At 38.3% G+C, this 26,526-nt stretch overlaps 1 protein-coding gene across 1 annotated transcript in view; it reads left to right on the plus strand.

The window, feature by feature from the left end:
- LOC124619902 (ethanolaminephosphotransferase 1-like) overlaps window positions 1-25,977 on the plus strand; it is an 86,628-nt gene extending 60,651 nt beyond the window's left edge. Inside the window, exons 6-8 of the mRNA XM_047146536.1 lie at window positions 263-443; window positions 5,701-5,886; window positions 20,998-25,977. Of these exons, the coding sequence (XP_047002492.1) occupies window positions 263-443; window positions 5,701-5,886; window positions 20,998-21,060 (430 nt within the window). The 3' untranslated portion in view covers window positions 21,061-25,977. The remainder of the gene's footprint in view (window positions 1-262; window positions 444-5,700; window positions 5,887-20,997) is intronic.
- The last annotated feature ends 549 nt before the right edge of the window (window positions 25,978-26,526 follow it).

A 26,526-nucleotide genomic window follows, 5' to 3' on the forward strand; every position in this document is an offset into this window, starting at 1 on the left:
GCTCTCAAATATTAATGAGTAATGGTAATTACTCATTGATAATAATTGTAATTAAAAATTAATATATTATGACCAGGAAAAGTATAGAAATTAGAAACTAAATATAATTGGTACCATAAATAAAATGTAATGTAATGAGTTAGTAGGATGTGTGTGTGTGTGTGTGTGTGTGTGTGTGTGTGTGTGTGTGTGAGAGAGAGAGAGAGAGAGAGAGAGAGAATTATTTTTTGTTTTTAATAATAATAATATTTGGTGGTTACAGGTCGTACAGAGATGGAACAGGAAAGATGAGACCATTTACTGAAGCTGTTCGCCCTTTAGTGCCTGTTCTTTATTTCCTAACACTGTGCACGCTGTGGGTGTTAAAATCGCCTGGTGACATTATTAACACTGACCCACGCAGTGTATATTTAGTCACTGGGACCATTTTCTCTAATATATGTGTGAGTTTATTAGTTTATTTTCAATACTGCACAAAAGCTTCTATCATTGCTTAAATTATGTAAAAGTGCTGAGCCTAAAATTGTATAGAGAATACTGGCTGCCATTGGCTTCCATTTGTCATAGGTGTCAAAAGTGCAAATGACATTAGATGAAGCTATGCCAGTGTTGCGTACTACTAGAGAGAGAGAGTTTTAATAAGTCAGAGTGACTAAAAGCTGGATAATAAGTAGAATACTCCACTATTTTCAGTCCAGTGCAACCTGAGTAATTGGCACAGAGTATTAAGTGTCATAAAGGAGCGTTATCATGGCAAGGGAACAGTATAATTACACTTAAGATTGGAAGAATGTTCACTCTTTCTGCTGAGTAATACTTCACTCCTAACGTGCTACTCATGCATCACAGACTGAGGCTGCAACAATGCAATAGTATAATGGGATGTATTGTTCGAGGTGGAGCAGTACCAACAATGTTTCGAGTAATCTGCACACCCCAGTTTTTCGTCCTAAAATTGGGGAAAAAACATGCGCGGATTATTCGAGTATATACGGTAGTAATGAATCACATCCTATGATAAATAACATATTTATTGTTGTTAAACATGTAGCAGGTTTGTTTGGAAATTCTCTCTGTAAGTGGACTTGTGTTGTAACATAAATTTATCAAGAGGCTGCATAGTGGTACACTCCTAATCGTGGTGCTGAAAGCTACCCAAGTAAACAAGTAGTGAAACTACTTTGAGAATGTGCTATCGACAGTGTGCTGCACAATGGCTACATTGGAAAGAAGTTGTGATGTGGTAGCAGAAGTTTACATTAGAAGGGGTAACATACTCTGTCAGACAGAAGGAGAGAACCAAAAACATATTTCTGTTAAAACAGCGTTTCCACTGTTCCCAAAATCCAAGCGGGAGACAAAAATCCTCAGACCAAAACAATCAGGTCCAGAGCGATCAGACCATGTGTCCTTGGCCCTATTTGATGGATCAGATGATGACTATACCGTTGATGGTATGGATGTCAGCATCTGGCGGAGGGAGTCCCTCAAGTAACCCCGCACCTAACTGTTAGTCTTCCCACCACAGAGGAAAGACAGAGGAAAAGAGCAAACCGTCATCTTAAAGATGACTTCCATGCTTCATTGGAACTTGAAGGGGTTCAGGACATGTGAAGGAACTACATTTATTAGCTGAGTGTAGTCCAATGTGTTTATGTTTTCTGGACAGTCATTTTAAATTATCTTATGCTCCTGAGCTACATGGCTACATTCTCCACAAAAAGGACAATTTTAGTGCAGAGAGAGCAAAAGGAGGAGTGGGTATTTTTGTAAACAGCACCTACTACTCCTCACTTCTCTCCCTCACAACCAGCCTACAAGAAGTCGCTGTATCAGAGCTCGTACATTATAGGTTGCCCACATCTTCCCTGTACCTGTACTCACACGACCTAGATGAAGAGGCTCTCTGCAACCTCTGTGCTCAATTCTCCTGCCCCTACCTACTCTGTGGTGATTTTAATGCACATAATGTGCTTTGGGGTTCTGCAACCACATGCCCCAGGGATAGAGCAATTGAGAGCCTTCTCATGCCCTCATGTGCGTGTTTCTTGAATGTGGGGCAGAGCATGTGCTGTAACAGAATCATTTGTGGCTGTCAATATTTTGGTATGCTCTTTGGCTCTCACTCACTCCACTCAGAGGGAAATAGTCAATGACTTGCACCCAACTGATCCCTTCCTGGTGTGGTTTCTCCTGGTAGGAGGAGCGGTACCCGAAAGAAAGCCACCGTGATGGGTGCCCAGTAGGGCAGACTGGGAACTTTACAACTAAGTGAATGTGGAATCTTGTAGCCTTTTGGATAGTGAGAATGAAATGTGAAATGTTGCTGACTTATTAGAATGAAATGTTGCCGAATTATTAGAGACAGAAAAAGGTATGCCAACAGTTCCTGATAACCACAAATAGGTCTTCTAACAACGAAGTTGTACTGTAGACGTCAGGGAGGATTTTTGCATGAGGAGGGAGGTACCCAGTGGCTGCTGTACTGGGGATTGGAAGTCTCCAGACCAACCCTTGTGAAATTGACCAGACTGTGGTGGCCTAGTTTTCCGTACTTACCACCACTGCCAATCAGGTTTCAACTTTTTGTGACACTACAGAGTGGCTGTTGAGAGGGGAGTTGGGACTTCAGTTCCACAAAAGATGAAGAATAAAACTGCGCTTTCTCCACGTGGGAGCTGGAGTCCACATTCTGCAGCTTGTGATGCATTATATGATCATGATGGGTCCATTATAGTACGTCACGGCACGTTACGAGACGGAGCAAAGAAATTCCTCATTGCCTTTTTAAACTCATTTAGGCAGCGTAATACTTTCCCGATTGATGGCGAGAGACAATTTTAATTCAGCTTTTAAAACTTGGGAAAGACTGCATGTATCCAAGTAATTATCACAGCGTTCCCCTCACTAGCTGCGTGAAAGGACCAGATGGTCAACTGCTGCTTTGTCTGGCTCATAGAATCCAGGCAGGTTCTTAGTCACTTTCAACTTATCTCTCCTGGAAGTGGCTGTGCAACAGACTTCCTTTGCCAACACCACTTAATGGGTATATTTTTTGACATTGTGATGGTCTACAATATGACCTAGGAAGCATATTATCCTCTCAGCGTTCTCTGTTGATGACTTACTGTCCTTTGTTCCTCTTAGAGCCTTATAATGAAAACTTGCAAGTTGCAACTGGCAGCCATTCGATGGTTGGGAGCATGGGCAGAGGAAAAGGATTTTAATTTCTTCACCGAGAAGTCTGTGTGCATTCTTTTTAACCAATCACATTCTATTTTTAACTTTTGGGAGTTACCGATGGGTTAAGCTGTTCTCAATTTTAAAGACAGGGTGAGGTTTCTGGGCCTCAAAATTGACTGAAAACTTACATGGTTGCCCCACATTATGGATGTGAAAAAATGGACCCTAAAACACTGAGTATTTTAAAATGTCTCGAACAATTCGTGGGGAGCAGATTGATCATGTCTGTTCCAGTTTTACAGACCCTTCGTGCGAATTTGGCTTGATCATGGGTGCATGGTGTATGGGTCCTCACGACACTTCTATTTAAAAATAACAAAATTGTGAAAAGGAAAGTTGCTACTCACTATATAGTGGAGATGCTGAGTCGCAGATTTTATTTAAAAATGGTGGCCTTGGTGCACCATGAGGGAATTTGGCTGACCACTAGAGCCTTTAGAACCAGCCCTCTACCAAGACTTAGTATTGAGGCGCTTCACATCAGTTGACCACTCCTTATGGTGTGACAGGCTAATAAAACACAGTCTATGCCATACCATTGCTCAGTCATCAATTAAAAGGCTTTTTCATAATCAAAAATAGGCGACGAGGTCCTGTGGGATTGTCTTGTAGAGATAGGTGTGGCTGGTTTCAAAGGTTTACACTAATGTTGGAGTAGATCGCCACCATGGCTCCTACAGAGACACGGAACCTTTTGAGATTTGATGCATTATAAGAAAGATTGTACTCCAGTTTTTACTTTTCAGCCTCTATTGTTTTTTAGCTTTTAAATAAGCATCGGAGTTTTAAAGTTGTGTATATTGATGGTTTCAAAGAAGGGGACTCCCTTGGCTGTTCAGTATCTTTCTCCAACTTTGTCTTCAGGATTTGTCTTTCCTGCGAACATACTGTATTTTCTGCAGAGGTCCAGGCGATCCTGAAGACAATGGGACAGATGAGACATCTTTAGGACAAAGAGTTTTTCATCTGCTCTGAATTCATTAGTGTCCTACAGCCATTGCAGCACATGTATTCAACAGAGAATCTGGATCAGCTAATATATAACCAGCTGTACTTCCTTCAATGGTTGGGGTAGCAGATATCATTCACCTAGGTACTGCGACTGTGGGAATTTGAGGAGATGAACAAGCAGGCCAAGTTGTCGAGGCTCGCAGGAAATGTGACATGATATAATGTCCCAGTCCCCTGAAACTTGTCATTTCCCTATTATGTCAGAGATCCGTGCTGTTGTGGGGAGGGGGATATGTTCCAGTGAGGGACAATAAACTGCTGCTGATGTAGCCAGCTATCCACTATCCAGTCCAGGCGTAACCCGTGCCAGTCACTCCGAAGCCACCTTGACGCCTCTCCAAATTGGCCACTGTCCCCTAACGCATAACCTCCTACTCCGGTGAGAGGATACCCCAGTCTGTTAGGCCTGTGGTGTGCACATCACCTGTATGCCATATTTTTAATGAGTGCATTTTATGTTGTATGAGAGAGCAGAAGCAAATTACAGTGGGGTGTCTACTCTCTATTTTCAGCTGATGGTGAGATGAGTGTGAGGAAGGTTTTAAATTTTTGTGGTGTGTCTGGACTCAAGCCTAAGCTTTTAGGCAAGAGATTTTAGTCTGTTGCTGAGTGGTTGGCTCGGCTCATCCTTTTTTTCAGCATTCAGGCAGCCACAACTATCTGCTGTATTCTTGTACTTCCTTCTCTTTATTTTCCTTTTTTACTATACTTTTTCAGTTTGATGATGTCAAGATTTATGTCATTCATTATGTGTGATATGTTTTAATAATAATAACAATAATAATAATAATAATAATAATAGGTATTCCATTATGCATTCAATCCATCCAATCTCCTAGTCTATTTGTATGCAGCTCTGCTCACGATCTGTTCCACGTAGAGTATTCCACCAGTCATGTAAGACTTGCACACAGCACACCTCAGCAGTCATGTCAAACTCATCATGTATCTGATAAATACAGTAGCTAAAAGTGAAAGCAGCTACATCATACATACCAACTGGATTGCAATTACTGTGTTGTGTTTTGTACATTTACAACAGACCAACTGCCTATCAGCATGAATGGCAACCGTCAAACCAGCTAACAACAAACTTGACCTTCCAGTTCCTACACATGCTTTACACCACAACACCAACTGTGATATTATATTACTGTGTGTAAAAGTAGTGTTTCAAAGATTTTTGCTATGTGCAATGAGAAATGTGTAAATTTTACAATAAATTTGATTGACAGTTTCTAACTATATTCTTGAACTTCAATATGGGAATTCCCACAAGACTTGCTGTTAATTGTCGTTTCTTACAAATTTGAAAATACTGATTTATGTGCAGTTATTCATGTGACATTGTTCAGAATTTGGTCTTAGCTTAAATTTGAAATGTGTATATTGTTACTTTGCTTTTTTCTTGTAATACATAATACAGATAATTTGTTGTTCTTTCAGTGTCGGCTGATTGTAGCTCAGATGTCCTCAACAAGATGTGAAATATTCAACTGGCTATTGCTGCCGGCATCAGCAGTTGTAGCACTGACTTTGGTGCTGTCTGTCCCATTGAATGTAGAACTAGGTTTGGTGTACTCTCTCACCGTGCTTGCTACATGTGCACATATCCATTATGGAACCTGTGTGGTGAGTAGAATTTGAAGAATACTTTGGAAGACTATGGAGTTGGCAGGGAGTTCGAAATAGTCATGTAGTAAGATTAGCTTCTGTCCATATACATTGTGGTTTGTCATTATAATTTGTGAATAGTGTTTTAGTTAGGCTTTAGCTTAACTCATTACTTGTCCTGTAAACAAGTACAACCTGCCATTCTTTTACACATTTTGATTCGTTACCTTTTGGCTAGGAGAAAAACTGAAGTGCTTCTGCTCAACATTAGGTACACTTCTTCTGCAGTGTTATAATAGAAACTGGAAGATTAAGATCAGTAGTTATTCAGTCACATTAAAGCAACTAAAACATCTGTACTTCATGGAATAACACGTCTACTTATACATCTATGACAGAGGTTCAATAAATACCCACTGTAATCATCAATATACCTCTGTCATTCCCAAGAACAATTTATTCATTTTTAATGTAATTCCCCTGTAGGATTCTGAACATCCCCACCATTTTTAACAACTCCAAAGAATGGGAATTTTCAAACTATCTGATCTCTTGCGCACACATTCTCTTTTGTGCAGAATTTTTATCTGTGAACAATTTGTTTGTGTTTTGGAAGAAGAAGAAATAACAGAGACCCCTTTCAGATGAATACAGGGGATGCAGCAGCAATTCATGCAAACTTGCCATGACAACTCGTGCATAAAGATGCTGGATATTTTTGTGGTGAGCCTGTTAAATATTTTGTTGAGGTGTCACAACACTTTCTTTTTCATTGTTACCTTCAGTTTCTTATTAAGTGTCCAGTATCTCACTGCAGTTTTGCCCAGTGACTGTTATTTCCATTTTGGAAGAAGCCTATGACTACAGACCCTTTGCTTCTCTGTCATCATGCCAGCAGCCTCTGCTAATTCATACTTAAACAGTCAGTGCTACTCATGTCATGGACTCAGTCAATGATTTCTTCAGTAACCACATCTGCTAGGCATCGTGGGCAATCTTCTTCAAAAACAGATGTTGGACTACATTTAAATTCATTGAATTAATAAAGTACTGCTGTTAATGGTAAAGGAACCATATAAACTTTACCCAATTTCACCTTTTTCTCACCACAAATTTTCCCACCCCAAAGAAAAATAATACTACATTTTTCCTAACAAGCGAAAACCACATAGCACAATACTGAAATGCTGCACAGTCAAAATTGACCTTTGAATCAGTGCCGTTTTTGTTTTAGTGTAATCTAACGGATGGAGACACAGAGTATTAACACCAACTCATATTAACAGTGTCTTCTGTCTTCAAACTAGGGAAATTCTTCATATTCTGCAACTCACTGTAAAATGTATGGTAGAACATATTTCAGGTGTTGAGAACCATAGGGGCATAAAGCACACAGTTGCCGATATCGAATAGCATGACTGCATACTCGTGTTGTAGAAGGTGTTAGGGGTGTAAGTGCAGATGTTGTGATCATTGGTACGTTCATATGTACCGACATCAGTGTGTTAGTTGTATTTTCTCTGTGTTTAACAGTCTTCCCGCAGACACATCATATAGTTTGCTACCTGATGTTTTCTGGACAGTTGTAACTGCACCATAGAGTACACTATGCCTTTCAGTATAGACTAACTGTTATGCGGCCAAGCGTCTACCACGAACTGACATGCTTCTCATTGGAAAATAAGCATTAATGGCTTTCTCTTGCCACATGCACTTCGAGGTACGAACCAACCTAAAAACATAATACTTCTAATAGGTGTAATTATTATTTTGTAAATACCATAAATACTGATGGAATGTTGTTCAGTACACTGTCCTCAGTTATCAGTGAAAATATGTGCACTTATACCCATACCCCCTGTATATAGATTTTATGGTGGACCACCTTTGTGTGTTCTGTAGGCCCACATTGAATATGTGAACATTCATGAAGAGCTGTCTCACTGATTTCTGTTATATTCACTTCCATATGGGCACAACACACTGTTTTGTTGCTGTGTGCTGCTCGGTTGTTATCTAGGGATGTCAACATAAGTTAGTGTCTACGTCACCTATGAAGTAGTACTTTGTAATCAGAGGTAGAGTGGTGTCAAGTTATACAGAAACCAAGGCTATCTAAACCTATTATAGTATATAAAACGGACACTGAGGATTTCAGAAACTTTATAAGCATTACCGACATCACTACCAAACCACAAGTTGCTGTACATGGTAACAATGTACATTTCATAAATTTTACAATGATGAAGTTTTCAATAGGTTGCCAGGCACTTTTTAGTAACATTCTTCACTGGTGTCTTTGGAGGCTAACATTTTCTACATTTCACATTGAGGGAGACGCAGTTTGTCATTTCCCCACAGCTTGTAAATGCCTTGTAACATATAGTGCCCAAATACAAAGGTGGAAGGGAAATATTAACTGTGAAACCCAAAGACTAAACAGTACTACTAGATTTGATGGCTGAAGTGGACAGATGGTGTTATCTAAACCTCAGGTCAAGGAATGTGCATTATGAAAATAACGAGGACAATGAATTTTTGGAATAATTCATAGTAATGGATGTTGTACATTCAGTATGTGTTTCTCATGTTTTGATTCTGTTTTCACTTTTAATAGCAAACTGTACAGCTACCAGAAATACACTTATTACTGGCCTATATGTGAAAGTTTTGTAAATTAACCTTAATAATAAAGCCTTGAATATTAATATAGGTTGTCAACACTTAAGTTGAACCTAAAAGACTGGCAGTTTGCCTGTAAATTTTGTTTTCACAAACATTTATTTTTGTTAAAACTTCTTGTTTGTGCTTTGGGCCCTGGTGGTTCTCAGTGCCACATTGCTATTTTGACATATATTAATGTTTCTTCCTATTTACAGATAGAATATGGGAAGAATGGAAAGCTTATATGTCTGTGTGGAATTTGTTAATAGTTGTGTTTTATCTTAAAGATCACTACTGAAGTGAAGTACATTGATTAGCCAAAAAATTGTGACAATCTGCCTACTATTGATACAAACCTGTCCAAGCGATAGCAGGATCACCTGGTGAGGAATGACTGCCTGTCAGATACAACCACAGTGCATGTAGTATCAGTGAGAGTATTGTCTGTGTGTAGAATTGGGAAGGAGCGCAATCTTTCTAATTTGACCAAGGGCAGATTGTGATGGCCCGGAAGTTCGGCAAGAGCATTTCGGAATGTGCAGGTCTCCGGTTTTCGAGGAGTTCTATGGTGAGTGTCTTCAATACATGGCAAAACTGAAGTGAAACCATGTCCAGGCGTCGGGGAATTGGGCAGCTACCCCCATTACAGATGTCAGATGTAGTAGGCTGGGCAGACTGGTAAAACAGGACAGACAGCAAACTGTGGCAGAACTAACATTAGACTTCAATGCTGGGTAGAGTACAAGTCTGTCTGAACACTCACTGCGCAAAACATTCCTAATGATGGGCCTCTGCAGCTGACGATCCATGCATGTGCCAGTGTTAACACCTTGACATCAGTGACTATGACTGAAATGGCCACACGACCATCAGCACTGGATGTTGGCACAGTGGAAGAGTGTTGCACAGCCTAATGAATCCCAATACATTCATCATCATGCTGATGTGAGCGCGTGAATCTGTCAGGTGAACAGCGCCTTGACACGTGTACTGCGGGTTGGAGACAAGTTGGCGATGGCTTCATTATGCTCCAGGGAACATTCATCTGGGCATCCATAGGTCCAGTGGAGCTCGTGCTAGGCACCACAATGGCCAAGGAATAACCTACACTGGTTGCAGACCATGTAGACCCCTTCATGACGATCGTGTTTGCTGAAGGTAGTGGCATTTTTCAACAAGATAATGTACCGTGTGATAAGGCCAGGAGTGAGATGGAGTGGTTCAAAGAAAACAGTGGTGAGTTCAAAGTGATGTGCTGGTCCCCCAACTCATCAGGTCTGAACTTGGTCGAACACATTTGGGATGTGATTGAACGTGGGGTCAGAGCTCATCACCGCCATTCCTGGAATTTATGGCAATTACGTGACTTGTGTGTGCGGATAGTGGTGCCAACTCCCTCCAGCGGCCTACGAAGACCTATTGCTTCGATCCCACTAGGTGTTGCTGCTGTTATCCATGCCTAAGGGGGACATACAAGCTATTAGGTAGGGGACCATAATCTTCTCGCTGATCAGTGCATACAGAGCTCAGGATTAACCATAAATTCTACCCTAAGTACTGCTTTTTGAAATTAATAATTATATTTTCACAAGATATTACATTTCTTTCATAAAATATTTGTCACATCAGATTTTATAGCTCTTCATTTATACCCACCCTCCAGTTAGAGAAAGAGACAGTGACTAAGAAAACCAAAAGCCTTTATTGACTACCTTCTTTGACAGGGGAACAAAGTAGTTTTATGATTAGTGATGAAACAAAATATACAAGCAAATAATTTTTGGATTACTGATAAATTAATAAAATGCTAATGCAGGAATAACAAATCTAAACAAAGGAAAAAAGAGAATGAATGAATTAGAACTTCTGTTAAACAAGAGAAGGGGGGGAGGGGGGGATACGGAAGGGGGAAAGGATACCTGACAAAAATGAAGATGCTTAATATGAAAACAGTGGGATTTGGAGGCTTCAAGATGTACAAGAGAAAGAGATTAGGAGAAATTACAGTGTAGACAGCAGTAGAAGCACATGCTGCATTTGAGAACCAAGAACGTTCACAGAGGCTCTTGCTGGCTGATGGTTACATTTGCATAGAAGCAATTGAGCTGCTCTTTAACCTGGAATATCACAGTGAGGTGCTGTACAACATTCTTAATACAGTGGGATTATTATGTATCAGATGTTTAAAGTACAAGAGCACGTGCACAGGGAGACGCGCACGTGGAAGCGTGTGGGTGAACGCGTGCATGCATCGCACCTGTGTGCATATGATAGAGATGGGCAAAACAGTTCTTTTTGGATCAGAACTGGTCACCCACTGAAATGAACTAGCTCTTTTTCATGACTCACCACTCACCATTCATTCACAAAAAAATTAGAACGAAGGTGCACTGCCTTTTTAATTCAGGTCACTAAACCTGTATATTTATCTGAGTTGGCCTTATTTTGATAGAAAATATGAAGAAGAGCAATAGTTTTGTGTTATATCCGTAGTAATTTTCGGATACAAAAGTTTTAAATTTCGTCTACTGAAAAATTGATAAATATTACAACAAAATCCTAAATATTTATCAAGTTGAAAAATTTTGGGAACGAAGATTGATTCTTATTATATTTTGACATTTTTATCGGAAAAAACACAATATAAGAATTATAACAACTGTAATTGAAGTGTATTTGCAGTCATCATTTACAGTCAGTATTTCATATACAGGATGTTACAAAAAGGTACGGCCAAACTTTCAAGAAACATTCCTCACACACAAATAAAGAAAAGATGTTATGTGGACATGTGTCCAGAAACGCTTAATTTCCATGTTAGAGCTCATTTTAGTTTCGTCAGTATGTACTGTACTTCCTCGATTCACCGCCAGTTGGCCCAATTGAAGGAAGGTAATGTTGACTTCGGTACTTGTGTTGACATGTGACTCATTGCTCTACAGTACTAGCATCAAGCACATCAGTACGTAGCATCAACAGGTTAGTGTTCATCACGAACGTGGTTTTGCAGTCAGTGCAATGTTTACAAATGCAGCGTTGACAGATGCCCATTTGATGTATGGATTAGCACGGGGCAATAGCCGTGGCGCGGTAAGTTTGTATCGAGACAGAGTTCCAGAATGAAGGTGTCCCGACAGGAAGACCTTCGAAGCAATTGATCGGCGTCTTAGGGAGCACGGAACATTCCAGCCTATGACTCGCGACTGGGGAAGACCTAGAGCGACGAGGACACCTGCAATGGACGAGGCAATTCTTCATGCAGTTGATGATAACCCTAATGTCAGCATCAGAGAAGTTGCTGCTGTACAAGATAACGTTGACCACGTCACTGTATGGAGAGTGCTACAGGAGAACCAGTTGTTTCCGTACCAGGTACAGCGTGTGCAGGCACTATCAGCAGCTGATTGGCCTCTACGGGTACACTTTTGCGAATGGTTCATCCAACAATGTGTCAATCCTCATTTCTGTGCAAATGTTCTCTTTACGGATGACGCTTCATTCCAACGTGATCAAATTGTAAATTTTCACAATCAACATGTGTGGGCTGACGAGAATCTGCACGCAATTGTGCAATCACGTCGTCAACACAGATTTTCCGTGAACGTTTGGGCAGGCATTGTTGGTGATGTTTTGATTGGGCCCCATGTTCTTCCATCTACGCTCAATGGAGCATGTTATCATGATTTCATACGGGATACTCTACCTGTGCTGCTAGAACATGTGCCTTTACAAGTACGACACAACATGTGGTTCATGCACGATGGAGCTCCTGCACATTTCAGTCGAAGTGTTCGTACGGTTCTCAACAACAGATTCGGTGACCGATGGGTTGGTAGAGGCGGACCAATTCCATGGCCTCCACGCTCTCCTGACCTCAACCTCTTGACTTTCATTTATGGGGGCATTTGAAAGCTCTTGTCTACGCAACCCCGGTACCAAAGGTAGAGACTCTTCGTGCTCGTATTGTGGACAGCTGTGATACAATACACCATTCTCCAGGGCTGCATCAGCGCATCAGGGATTCCATGCGACAGAGGGTGGATGCATGTATCCTCGCTAACGGAGGACATTTTGAGCATTTCCTGTAACAAAGTGTTTGAAGTCACGCTGGTACGTTCTGTTGCTGTGTGTTTCTATTCCATGATTAATGTGATTTGAAGAGAAGTAATAAAATGAGCTCTAACATGGAAAGTAAGTATTTCCGGACACATGTCCACATAACATATTTTCTTTCTTTGTGTGTGAGGAATGTTTCCTGAAAGTTTGGCCATACCTTTTTGTAACACCCTGTATGTTCCCATAAAAGAAAAATTAATAAATATTGTCATTTATGAATAAAATTTGACCCACTTTAGTTGAAGTGAGTCTCTTTGTCCTGCTTTTGAAAATATTCGTTCACAGACTACTGATGTTGTGGTGGTACATAGTACTTTTAGAACCAATTGATATAGTGCTGGCCACAGCAATTTTTTTCCCACCAGTTTAAGGGATCACTGTTTCTAGGCAAATATGCCTCCAATGTGACGTGCTAGAAGTTGACTAACAGTTTAATTGAACTCGTACCAGACTGAAGAAGTTTCATGTTTAACGGAGGTGATGTTGAGACATGAGCTCTGTTTTTTTCTTATTGAACAATCAATGCTTTCATTTCTGCAACAGCCTTCATACGTAGCAGTCTTGCAGTCCTAAAATGTTTTGTCAACCGAAAATCCTTGCCTTTGAATTGGGGGTCCAGTAATGTTGCGTGACTGATCATTTCGCTGATGGAAATAACACCAACCACTCCGATAACCCTTTAAGCAAATTATCAACCAGTGACTTTGTTTCCTGAGGATATTCTTTACATTTGTCTTTAGAAGGTTTTAGTTGCCATTCCCTTAATCTTGGCAAGATTTTCATTATTGAAAGTGAGACTGTTTTCCGTGAAGCCACCCCTTCGGTTACCTCATCAAAAACTTTCAAAATCTGTAAAGCCTGTTGCATTATATCCCAGTCTGTATCTTTTAAGTTTAAGGTAGTCAATTTTCCACCTAAAATAGAGAGGTAAGAAATATGAGATCTTTATTTAAAGTAAATCGTTTCAACATTTCGTAAGTAGTCTGGTTGGGACATCTTGTTTCAATTTAAGTTGCCCCCCTTGCATTTCAGCAAGTTTGCTTAAAGCAAAGGGTTTTCCCTCAAGAAACGACAACTCGTGGCTGAAAAATTTTTAAATTTTACTGCAAATCATTTTTAAAAGCTGTGCATCTAATGGAATACATTTACTTAATGTAAACGACTTTATAACATTAAAAAAGTTACTTGTTGGTTGTTGTAAATGAGAAGCAGTTGAAGGTGAGAGCACCACAAAGGAGATAAATCAGGACTTGGTCCAGAACCTGACGACACTGATGGGCTAGATAGTACTTGAGACTCAATTTGCCTTGATGGGTGGACACCTTCGCCCAGGGTGGAAGCAAATGTTGGTGTTGACAATTCACGAGAAATTATTTCTCAAATTTCTGCATCAATTGATGGCGATCTTGATCGGCTACCTGACTCACATTGTTCCACAGGAACCATAGGATGCTTCGATTTTAGATGGCTCTTCAGGTCTGATGATGAGCCGGAAACCAGTAGCAGCATTTTCGTTTTTCTTCAGTTGTTTTTTTTTTTAAATGGTATCAAACATCACTCTTAATTCTTCTAGGCAGAACCGAACATCGCTGGTAATTCTTCTAGGTGAAAGCAATGTCGATAATATATTGTTCTGCTGCACTGAAAGCACACTTGTAGAATTAAAACATTTGCTGTTGTACTGGTTGTTGTCTTACTGGTTTCTTAAATAACTGAAGAATTGTTTATATAACCTTACGCGGTATAGTGTGGTAGGACAGCACTCTCACCACATGTTATTGGTTTCCATTCATTAGGCTATTTTAATGGAAATAATAAGTCCAGTCCCAGCACAATTTCAGCAAGAATTTGTTACTAGTTGCTGAAAGATTACACACTCAATAATTGCAGATCTCGTTTGTCTAGGGGGTTTCATCATTTTCTTTGTCTGCAAAATGATCATTCCAACATCAAGCATGGCCTGGGTTTTCTTCTGTTTAAATAAACTCCCCTGGATTGGAAATACTTTTTGCTAAAGATTATATTTATTCAAACTTTTTGATCCGAACTACACTATTTGCAATGTAAGTTTGCACTTCTTAACAGCATTTAACATCTTAAAGAAGTTCATTATTTATTACAAAAGAACATATTCATAATTAAATTAATAAAGTAACCATGTTTTCCGGGAACATAATACAGTCATGAAATTACTTCAACTCTTTACTGTGGGTATAGCATACTCTTCGCTTTATTTCTTCACCTTATTTCCGTCAGTCGATTACATTACACTGTTGACATAGCCATTTTACATTGTAAAAGCTTAAAGTGAGAACAAATATACATGCAGCACATCGTGTAATCAGAAGTTATAGAGTAGTATGTAGGAAGTTATGATCTGCGAAACCTAAAACCACAATCGTGAAATTTGATCATACGAAAAGGTCTGAAACAGTCATAGTGATTAAGAAACTCACAAAGACAAGCCACACAATATGTGAGAATTTCTCTGCTGAAAGATAAAAATTTTGAATAATGTGATATCCGAATTTGGGCTACATAGTATGTGCTCAAGAGATGGCAAGATAATGGTACAGGTAAAGGCTGGAAAAAAGCAGTGCAAATAAACTCTAAAGTCTGTGTTTTAAAAGCTACGAAGTTGTCTACTCATGCAGCCATTATTTCTACCAGGGTGTATGTATTTTTACTGTAGAACATAGATAGCCATCACTTTCAACTCGTTTCGATGAACTCCACCACATATTTCAGGATATGGACATCCATGTCTTTCTTCTAACAAACTTGGACACCTGGCTCAAGCCAAGCGTGCTCTCCAGTTCCCCAAATATAGACTCCTCTGTCCTAAGACATCACAGAAGTAACAGATGAGGAGATCGAGTAGTGGCATACAAACACTCTGACTTATTACTGACCATGTTACTCACATCCAGTACTAATGAAGACAAACAAGACATGTTGTTGTTGTGGTCTTCAGTCCAGAGACTGATATGATGCAGCTCTCCATGCTTCTATATCGTGTGCAAGCTTCTTCATCTCCCAGTACCTACTGCAACCTACATCCTTCTGAATCTGTTTAGTGTATTCATCTCTTGGTCTCCATCTAGGATTTTTACCCTCTGCGCCGCCCTCCAATACTAAATTGGTGATCCCTTAATGCCTCAGAATATGTCCTGCTAACCGATCCCTTCTTCTAGTAAAGTTGTGACACAAATTTCTCTTCTCCCCAATTCTATTCAATACCTCCTCATTAGTTACGTGATCTACCCATCTAATCTTCAGCATTCTTCTGTAGCACCACATTTCGAAAGCTTCTGTTCTCTTTTTGTCTAAACTATTTATCATCCACGTTTCACTTCCATACATGGCTACACTCAATACAAATACTTTCAGAAAAGACTTCCTGACACTTAAATCGCCTTTGCCAGTCTACATTTTATATCCTCTCTACTTCGACCATCATCAGTTATTTTGCTCCCCAAATAGCAAAACTCATTTACTACTTTAAGTGTCTCATTTCCTAATCTAATACCCTCAGCATCAGTCAATTTAATTAGACTACATTCCATTATCCTCATTTTGCTTTTGTTGATGTTCATCTTATATCCTCCTTTCAAGACACTGTCCATTCCATTCAGTTGCGCTTCCAGGTTCTTTGCTGTCTCTGACATAATTACAATGTCATTGACAAGCCTCAAAGTTATTATTTCTTCTCCATGGATTTTAATTCCTACTCCGAATTTTTCTTTGTTTCCTTCACTGCTTGCTCAATATACAGATTGAATAACATCGGGGATAGGCTACAACCCTGTCTCGCTCCCTTCCCAACCACTGCTTCCCTTTCATGCCCCTCGACTCTTATAACTGCCATCTGGTTTCTGTACAAATTGTAAATAGCCTTTTGCTCCCTGTATTTTACCCCTGCCACCCTCAGAATTTGAAAGAGAGTATTCCAGTCAACATTGTCAAAAGCTTTCTCTAAGTCTACAAATGCTAGAAATCTAGGTTTGCCTTTCCTTAATCTATTTTCTAAGATAAGCCGTAGGGTCAGTATTGCCTCACATGTTCCAACATTTCTACAAAATCCAAAGTGATCTTCCCCGAAGCCAGGATTGGAATTATTATATTCTTTTTGAAATCTGAGGGTATTTTGCCTGTCTCATACATCTTGCTCACCAGATGGTAAAGTTTTGTCAGGGCTGGCTCTCCCAAGGCTATCAGTAGTTCTAATGGAATGTTGGCTACTCCCGGGGCCTTGTTTTGCCTTAGGTCTTTCAGTGCTCTGTCAAACTCTCCACGCAGTATAATATCTCCCATTTAATCTTCATCTACATCCTCTTCCATTTCCATAATATTGTCCTCAAGAACATCGCCCTTGTATAAACTCTCTCTATACTCCTTCCACCTTTCTGCTTTCCCTTCTTTACTTAGAACTGGTTTTCCATCTGAGCTCTTGATATTCATGCAAGTGGTTCCCTTTTCTCCAAAGGTCTCTTTAATTTTCCTCTAGGCAGTGTCTATTTTACCCTTGTGATATACACCTCTACATCCTTACATTTTTACTCTAGCCATCCCTGCTTAGCCATTTTGGACTTCCTCCATTTCATTTTTGAGACATTTGTATTCCTTTTTGCCTGCTTCGTTTACTGCATTTTTGTATTTTCTGCTTTCATCAATTCAGTATCTGTTCTGTTACCCCAGGATTTCTATTAGCCCTCGTCTTTTTACGTACTTGATCCTCTGCTGCCTTCATTATTTCATCTCTCAAAGCTACCCATTCTTCTACTGTTTTTCTTTCCCCCAGTCTTGTCAGTCCTTCCCTAATGCTCTCCCTGAAACACTCTACAACCTCTGGTTCTGTCAACTTATCCAGGTCCCATCTCCTTAAATTCCCACCTTTTTGCAGTTTCTTCAGTTTTAATCTACAGTTCATAACCAATAGATTGTGGTCAGAGTCCACATCTGACCCTTGTAATGACTTATAATGTAAAACCTGGTTCCTAAATCTCTGTCTTACTATTAAATAATCTATCTGAAACCTTTCAGTATCCCCAGGCTTATTCCATGTATACAACCTTCTTTTATGATCCTTGTACGAAGTGTTAGCTATGATTAAGTTATGCTCTGTGCTAAATTCTACCAGGCAGCTTCCTCTTTCATTCCTTACCCCCATTCCATATTCACCTACTACGTTTTCTTCTCTTCCTTTTCGTACTATTGAATTTCAGTCACTCATGACTATTAAATTTTCGTCTCCCTTCACTATCTGAATAATTTCTTTCATCTCATCATACATTTCATCAATCTTTTCGTAATTTGCAGAGCTAACGGCATATAAACTTGTGCTACTGTGGTAGGCATGGGTTTCATATCTATCTTGGCCACAATAATGTGTTCATTATGCTGTTTGTAGTAGCTTATGTGCATTCCTGTTTTTTTTATCATGTTCTTAAAAATAAAATCCCTTAAAAAAATTTGCCTAATATGTGTCCTCTATAGACCTCCTAAAGTAGGTGCGATAGCCCGTTTTAGAACTGACCTTTCAAAATTCGATTTGACGTAGGATAATACAAATGATGCTAGAAACACTAACATAAATATTCTGCCTCTCCACTGTGAAATTCAAGTGTGTAGTTTCTTCTTCAAATGCAAATGTATTTCATCTTGCATCTACTCATAATGCAACCTATAACCATGTCCCCAAACATACATTTGCCACGAAATCCACAAGCAAAGAAATCCGTACCTGGAATATCAGCTCACAACATCATTACAAATTAACTCTGTTACATAATAATATGCTCCCCAAAGATTAGAAACCTGAAGGGAAAACCTGCACCTCGATAATGGAAGAGCCAAAACAGTCCGTGAATGTTGGAGACACTGCACATCGGACTCACAAACGACCTCCTGCCTTTGAAAATAAAATTGGTTCCATGCAGAAATCAAACTGAGAGAAACAATAACTAAGACATGCCAATACATTAATCTAAAACATAAAGACCAGATGTTCTATGGAAAAGTTTGTGTGATCTTGGGAAGAGCAGGCAAAGTAGAAGCTGCAGCTGATCCCATTGCCCCAACCAAGGATGTAAATCAGTACTTGTCTTTAGCGATAATCTTGATTGAACCATAAACAAAACATAGACTTACTGACTATTTCACAGAGGTAAATACGGTAGTTGGGAAAAGTTCTTTCTTGAGGTGACAACGTTGTCAAAAAATCCTTCAGCTTAGCATTTACTGTAGAGGATGGCGTCGCAGTCCAAATACTCAAGCTTATTGTTGATAGACTACTGCTCATAATAACTACTGCTCACTAGACCTTGAAGCTCTTTCCTGGACATCACAGTAGAAACACTTGTTCCCATCGGAATACAAGCACTAGAGATCGATTGCTAAGAAGAGAAGCTGGGTACATTCTGTTGTAGGGGAGAGTGAATGTAGACATCAGAAAAGAACTGGGAGTGAAAAACTTAAATGAACAGATTAAAAAAGACAGAAGCAACTGGAAGATGTATCTCAAAAAAATGGAAGATGACAGATTAACAAAATTGGTGATAATTATTACCCAGAGGGCATGAGATATGTAGGAAGCCCAAGAAAAATCAACAATTTCAACCAAGAAGGGATAACAGACAAATGCCTACTACATGCAGAGAGGAGGAGGGGAGAGATCATATTAAAAATATTATGATATTTTAAGTACCTGTGGTTTTAATAAGTTTTGTAAGTACATATAAAACTCTGATGTGCTGTAAGAAGACTCCTAAGGGCATTCATCTGTTCAGGTTAAATTTATAAATAAAAAATTAAACATAATATACAGGTTGTTCCAGGATGAATGGTCAATATTCAGGCATATGACAGGAACGATCATTTGAAGCAAAAAACTTCATGTGGATATACGTACTTTTCTGAAAGATTTCCAAGATAGAGCATATTTAATGTACATTGTTATTTATTTTTTGTAATATTCAGTACGTTGTCATTGTTTACAATGTACTATAGTAGTGTAATCAGATTCGAGATGAATAATTTGATGTTGGACGAGCTAGTGATCTCCCTTGTAATCTGATCCCTGAGAGTGGTAGAGAGCAGTGAGCTAGTGAGGCAGGTTGTGGCCTAATCAGTGAGAGGGGTAGGGAGCACTGAGGTATTGGAAGGGGAGTGGTGCTTGGTGCCTGAATTGCTTTGTGACATGCTCCGACCATGTGGTGGCCGGAGACCACAGCTTTTATGATCGCTGTCAACACATTATGAGTGTGATGCTAAGACAAAGGAGAAGAAATAACAACTCACTCAAAAGCATGTAAACATTTATTGTTCTTCTGAAATTTGAGACATTCTTTTGAAATAAAAAACAGGAACATGCTGGAAGTGTTTTCTGCATTAATGTATCATTCTAAAGAGCTCGGCTTTTGTTTGCCTCGTTAGTTGCATGGTCAGTGCAGGGGATTGGGAAGCGAAGGTTTCCAGGTTCAATTCGCAGTAAAATAATGATAATAAAAAAAATCCACTCACAGACTGGGTGTTGTGTTGTGCTTACTTTCATGTCATCATAATTAGCATTACTATTGAAATGGCTGAATGGATACTGCCCATAGCAAATAAATTGGGAAAAATGGAGCTTTCTTTATTTTTTGTTTTCATAGATGAGAAAAGCTTCATGTACTAATAAGATTTGCAAATCCACATGTGCACTTTGTCTGTAATACATTTTTTTGTAGCCTGGGAAATGTTTCCTTAAGGATGTAACATGGGATGCCATTGCAGCAGCCTAGCGCAGAATTTTCTTTCTGCTCATTACGACCACCAGAAACGCATTTTGAAATCAGATGAACTACCAATTACTTTCTTCGAATCATCCATTATCCACTCTTTAGAAAGCTCTGACTCTTTGAATCAGTTCAGGAGCAGAGTGCCCATCTCTAGCATAAGAGCAAGTGCTCCGTATGGGGAGGGGTTGATTTTTCCGTAGTACTGTTTATGTCATTGTAACGTTTTTCAATAAGAGTCACAAACTGCATGACACCAATCCTTCATTAATAAGTCAGTTTTATTTTGCTTCTTCTTTGTCTTAATTCTCCTCCTCCTCCTCCTCCTCCTCCTCCTCCTCCTCCTTCTGGTCATATGAGAATTGCATTAATTTGGGTCAGTTTTGTTGCCGAATATTCTTTCATTCTCATGTTTAGCAATGTGCTGTGTCCTCCTGTTCATGATGTTTCTGACCTGGTCTAATTCTGTCTTGGAAACGTATGACAGCTGAATTTGTTTAAAAAGTCATCTTATTTTAAAATATTTGATGAATTATCTGCATCTTCTTCATTTGCACCATTTTTCTCTCCATAGGTTCGCCAGATGTGCAGGCACTTCAGGATCAACTGTTTCCAGATAAAGCAGCACAGTCAATGACTATTAGCCGACAACACGTGTTAAATATATTGAAACCGAGATGAAAATGGGGAAATTCTTGCTTAAAAAGATTTTCACAGTGAAGCAATTAGCAATTCACTGTTTTGAAAATAGGATTACAATGACAGCAGGAGGATGATTAAGATATGAGCCAAGACCAAAGTTATTGGTGCCATGAGACATACACTAAAAGTAATTTCATTGCAGTGCATTCTGTGACAATACCATGTGTCAGCCTTGCCAGTGCATATATTCTAAAAAATATGTAAACTGGATGATAGCTTAATTGATACAGCCACTTATACGGCAGTCTTATTTATCTGCATTTTAAGGAGAACCGTAGAGTGTAAAGACAAAGTGGTAGGCGCAGTGACAAACCCACAGATCAAAGTTTGTACATTCCTTATTTATGAACAGAATCAGTAGTTTACTGCAGTTAGGTTATTAATAAACAGTTGCATTAATTCTTCATTTACCTTTTTGTTTTGTTGGTTTTAGTTAAGGTTCTCAGCTATAATTATGTGAAGCCAAATTGGAATATTTACCATGGAGAGTTTTCTTTGCTGCCTCACTGGAGGATAGATGGCACATCAGTAACCCACTGACTTTGCAACACTTGCTGCTTTTGAATCTTTGTATAAGGTAGCCTTGGGTGCCCAGTATTTTTTTTTTAAGAATTCATTGCTAGCCAAAGAAAGGCATGAAATGGTAAAACAAGTCAATTGAACTAAAAAATTTTACCTTTTCTAGGATCATGTTATTCTCCATTGCTTACTTGGAAACATAAATGTTTGTTAATTTACTGGATTGTAATTAAGAGGTGGCTGAGCAAGTGCAGAAAGACCAAGATTATTTTGTGTGTGCACATTACTGTCTAGATTTCCATTACTATCTCAATTATGTGTACAAGATTGATTGATAGAAACTTCTGGAAAGAGAGAGTAAATTTGGTTCTCTCACATTTTGTGAAAAATATTTTATCCTTATAGATCTCGTTTTCGGGCTCAGGGTTTGCAATATAGATTTGAATAATGTATAATAAAGAGTCAATGAAACATACAAATCTGATACACTGTGCACAAGAGTCAGTCGTGAAATTAATTTGATGGAGGAAAAAGGGAGCAGAGAGATATTTCTGTGATTCAGGAACTCATTGCTTCTTTTAACAGAAGAATAACCTCTTTACATTTTTTCACTTGACTCCAGCAGTTGTTTTGCATGCTGTTGGTTATGGCATTTTTGTCCTCAGTTTCAGTTGTATTTTTTTTTAATCAAGCTGGATTTTGGTCTCATCTTTGCAGAAAAAGGTTTTCATATTTTATTAGATTATATATTTCTGGTAATACACATTTTCCACTGCTGGGAATACCTGAAATAATAACCTGTAATGTAATATTGGAATTGAGCAGGTAGGCAATGGACATAATCATCAGCTCATAAAAACTTCTGAAGCTGACTGCAAGAATTAAACAGTGGAGTGCTCTGTGCCCATGCATTTGTTAGGAAGGTGAATGGGGTAGAAAATATTCTGCCATATTATTTATCAAAAGTATTATCTTTATTTGTAAAAGAATATCAGGGTGTTACTTTCTACAGCATTTTTTCAGTCTTAATAGGAACACAGCTTGCTAATTTTTAGCTCGTGATATATGCCTGTGATTGATGTTTGGGTTTATAGTTGTGTAGACATTATTTATAGAAAGCAATTTTACAGTGCATTTCAGTTGTAGGTTGTAATTACACTACATGTTGTCATTTATACTATGAGCATTTATGGGCATTTGTAATTTATTTTCGGTGCTGTCCTTTTGTTCCATGTGCATATTGCTTTTTACATTTAAATTGAAGTTGCTCCTCATGGTTGTAAAAGTCGTAATGATTCAGGCTCATATTTTAATCATCCAGTGGTAGTAAATAAAAATTCTGTACTGTAGGTGGTGGGTAAAATTCACATAAACTAAAGGGAAACAAATTACAGATCACTTTGCCTTCATGACACATGTAAATGACTTCCCTGGCTTCTCTCTCTCTCTCTCTCTCTCTCTCTCTCTCTCTCTCTTACACACACACACACACACACACACACACACACACACACACACACACACATTCACACACTCACCTAAATGTCGGATGCACAGTTATTGAAGTACTTTGTATGTTAAAGGTCTATAGCATCACCAACTATAATGTTCTTCTCCACCTATAATCACAAGTAGTTCAGAAATAAATCTTCACAGACCCAAAACAGCAGTTTCTCAGTGATATTTGCACTTCTTCATAACCTTTTTGATAATGGTATTCCTAAGTCCTATCAGGGATCTTTAATGCAAGTAAATGACAATTTCTATCCCATATGAAGTAACATATAATTGGCAAAGGATTACTAACAATTAAATATTGCTAAGTTTGAACTTCATTGAAAAATCAAATGACCAATTTTTCTCCACTCACCCTTGAGTGGCATTTCGCATGTATAGAAACCTATAAAGAGTGATCTAGTCATCCCCTTATATTGATTACTGTAAATCATGTCGTGCATGGCTGTTCATGGATCAGTTAGAATACATAAATGCCCACCGATCTCTCATTTAATAAAGAACACACATTTTGCAACTGTGAGTTTCTGACAGATAGTTGGGATCTAAGTACAAAAAAGAGCCAAATGCTGCCCAAGTGGCATTTTATTATTGTTTGAGAATTGACTAATAAGTTCTCTCGGTTTCATAACACGTGTTGTCCCTCGGAAAATCTGTTGAGTGGTCCTGAAATGTATGCAGGTTACCTATTTTGTAATTTTTGTTGTTTGATTGTCCTTTTGTAAACTGTTTGTGCTTTGTTTTATGTGAATATCGTTTAATTAGAAATATTTGTGTGATTAAGTAGTTTCTGACCTGTATACATATTTTTAGTGATGATTAACTAGCAAACTGCACTTTAGAATGTAAATTCTAGGTAAGATGATTTGTCACTATTTATTTTTATGCAGTAATGCATATGCATTGTTATCTAGATTTTATGTCCTCTCATGAGCCGAAACTGACAAAAAAGTTGTAACTAAGTATTTTACACAGCAGAGCTGATTTTTTTTCCCTCTACTTATGCTCCCAGTGTCACATTAATTTCAGTTTATCCTTACTTGACATATTGCTGCTACTTATTTTTAAGTATTGAAATAGTATCTATTTATGATAACTCCTTAAGTGCATGTTTCTAGTATTAATTTGATGGCACACATAAATTAGACTGTGAAGGCCAGTTTTTTTGGATGACAGTTTGTGAAATGAGTTATAAAATTTATAATACCCATTTCTTGACAGTGTGTGAAAGAAGAAAGTTTCAGAAAAATTACCTCTACTATGTAGTATATTTTCTATGACAGCAAATGTAATGTTGTAGCTTTCTCTGGTAACAGTTTGTAAACAAATTCAGCAACATTCTGCTTGGATATACTCACTCCTGGATCACTGTTAACACAGGAATGCACTGTTCAATACAGCACAGCAGATTCATCACTTCAGGAAACTTCACTATTTTTTGGCTCAACATTGAAGAGAGTCAAGCATGTTGTTATGTGTCAAGCTTCTGAGATGTCAGGAGATATTGAAATTTTGTGTGTATTAATAAGAAAAGTGATAAATCTCAAAATGTAAAACAGCAAAAAATGAATTGTCAGGAGGTAACATATGGGTTTAAGTGAAAAGTGCCACAATTCCATTAGGGATTAATATGTGTTATATGCCAGTTTTGTACTTGCAAATGATATCTTGTAATTATTCTGCCACTCTCGATAATAATCCAGTGAAGTGACATTTCCATGGCCTTGCAAAGGTGATTTACTGAATGTGTGTTATCAGAATAACCAGACTGTTCAGAATCTGATCGTGTTCAAAGGCATATAGTTCTTTGCAGAAAACTGACATGACATATCTTGTTTCACTTAAAGGAATGGTTTCATCCTGCACACAATTCCGAAAATTTATGGTGTGAAATATTAGTGCCAGTTGGAAAAATTTGGTATGCCATAAAAAAATTGGAACATTGAACAAATCAGTCTGTTTCTCTTGATTTGCTGTGTTTCATAGCTTCCGCAAAACATTATTTGACCCATACAGTTTTTCTGTGATTGGTTCTTGTTAATATAAAAATTTATGTAGAGCATTTATGAATCTCAACAAGATGCACCACAGATCAAATTTAGAAATCATATGGCAGGTCATGAGAGTTAATGCAGAATCAATACTTTAAAATGTAATAAAGAAGAGAAATAATGAAACTGAGTTGATACTACTCTGTGATGTAGAGCTGGGGAAATATAGAATACGACTATTCTTTCACAATGCAGATAATCAACATTTATCATATGATTCCATATTTTTTTTCAGTGAATCCTAATGCATTTAAAATATTGTGTTATGCCACTACTTTATACTGTGGGCCTATTGGGTTCATTACTTTTCACAGATGTTTCACTAACATACAAAAATTGTTGTGTTCATGTACTTGTATATATCTGTAAAATATTTTTTGGGACCGAAGATAAAAAAATATCCAATTTTTGAGTGCAAAGTCTGTGGTCTGATACTTTTAACTCTGTATGACAGGCAGTCAACATTACTCTCATACATAAGTGAGAACTCTTTTAAGGTAGTCCTCTCTGATGTGCAGGTGTGTAAAATAACATTATTTCTTTGCTCAAGTGTATGTATGTACCTGTAAATGCAATTAAATGATTTGTACAAAATTTAGTAAAAAATTAGTGCTTGTCTTGAGTTAGAAAGCAAATCAGTCATACTTGCAGCATGCAGATAAATTTGTCATAATTCGTTACCTTGGAAATAGACACACTAAAGGCAAATCATATTGTTCCTGTTTAAGAACTTTTGTATAAAAATACAAATCATATTTTGTGATACTGATTATAGTATTTCTGTACATTGAGTCTCATGTGTTATTACAACCTTTAAATTTGTCAACATGTGCATAGTGACCATGAAATATGAGAAACTCCAGACTTTTCTGCATGTTCCTGTTTTGCTTTATATATAACCTTAGACATTTTAGGCAGCACGTTACAAGAAGTTGGTTAAGTATTTCTTGCAGCTTGTCTGGCCTTGGAATGTTCCTTCATCGTAGGGGGAAAGTGAATGTTCCTTGTGTTGCAGTTTGATAGAAAGGAATGTTAAGCAGTGAATGGAAGTAGAAGCTCTGAAGCTCTGAAAAGGTGGAGAAAGTGAAAGTGTAAGAGAAGACTACATTTAAAAGACATAAAATGCAGAATTGACCCAGTGGAAGGAGGGATGGGGGTGAATGGGGGAAAGAAAGACAAGGGTAGAAAGGGATAGTAGGTGCAGAAGAAGCAGAAAACTGCCAATAAGTAGTGTGGTTAGTTCACCAGAGAAGTCACCAGTCCAGTAGTAAACAATGTATTTATTGTTGTTAAGAGAGAGGAAGGAACATCTGTAA

This window comes from Schistocerca americana, chromosome 6, assembly GCF_021461395.2.
Source record: "Schistocerca americana isolate TAMUIC-IGC-003095 chromosome 6, iqSchAmer2.1, whole genome shotgun sequence".
Classification (NCBI taxonomy): Eukaryota; Metazoa; Arthropoda; class Insecta; order Orthoptera; family Acrididae; genus Schistocerca; species Schistocerca americana.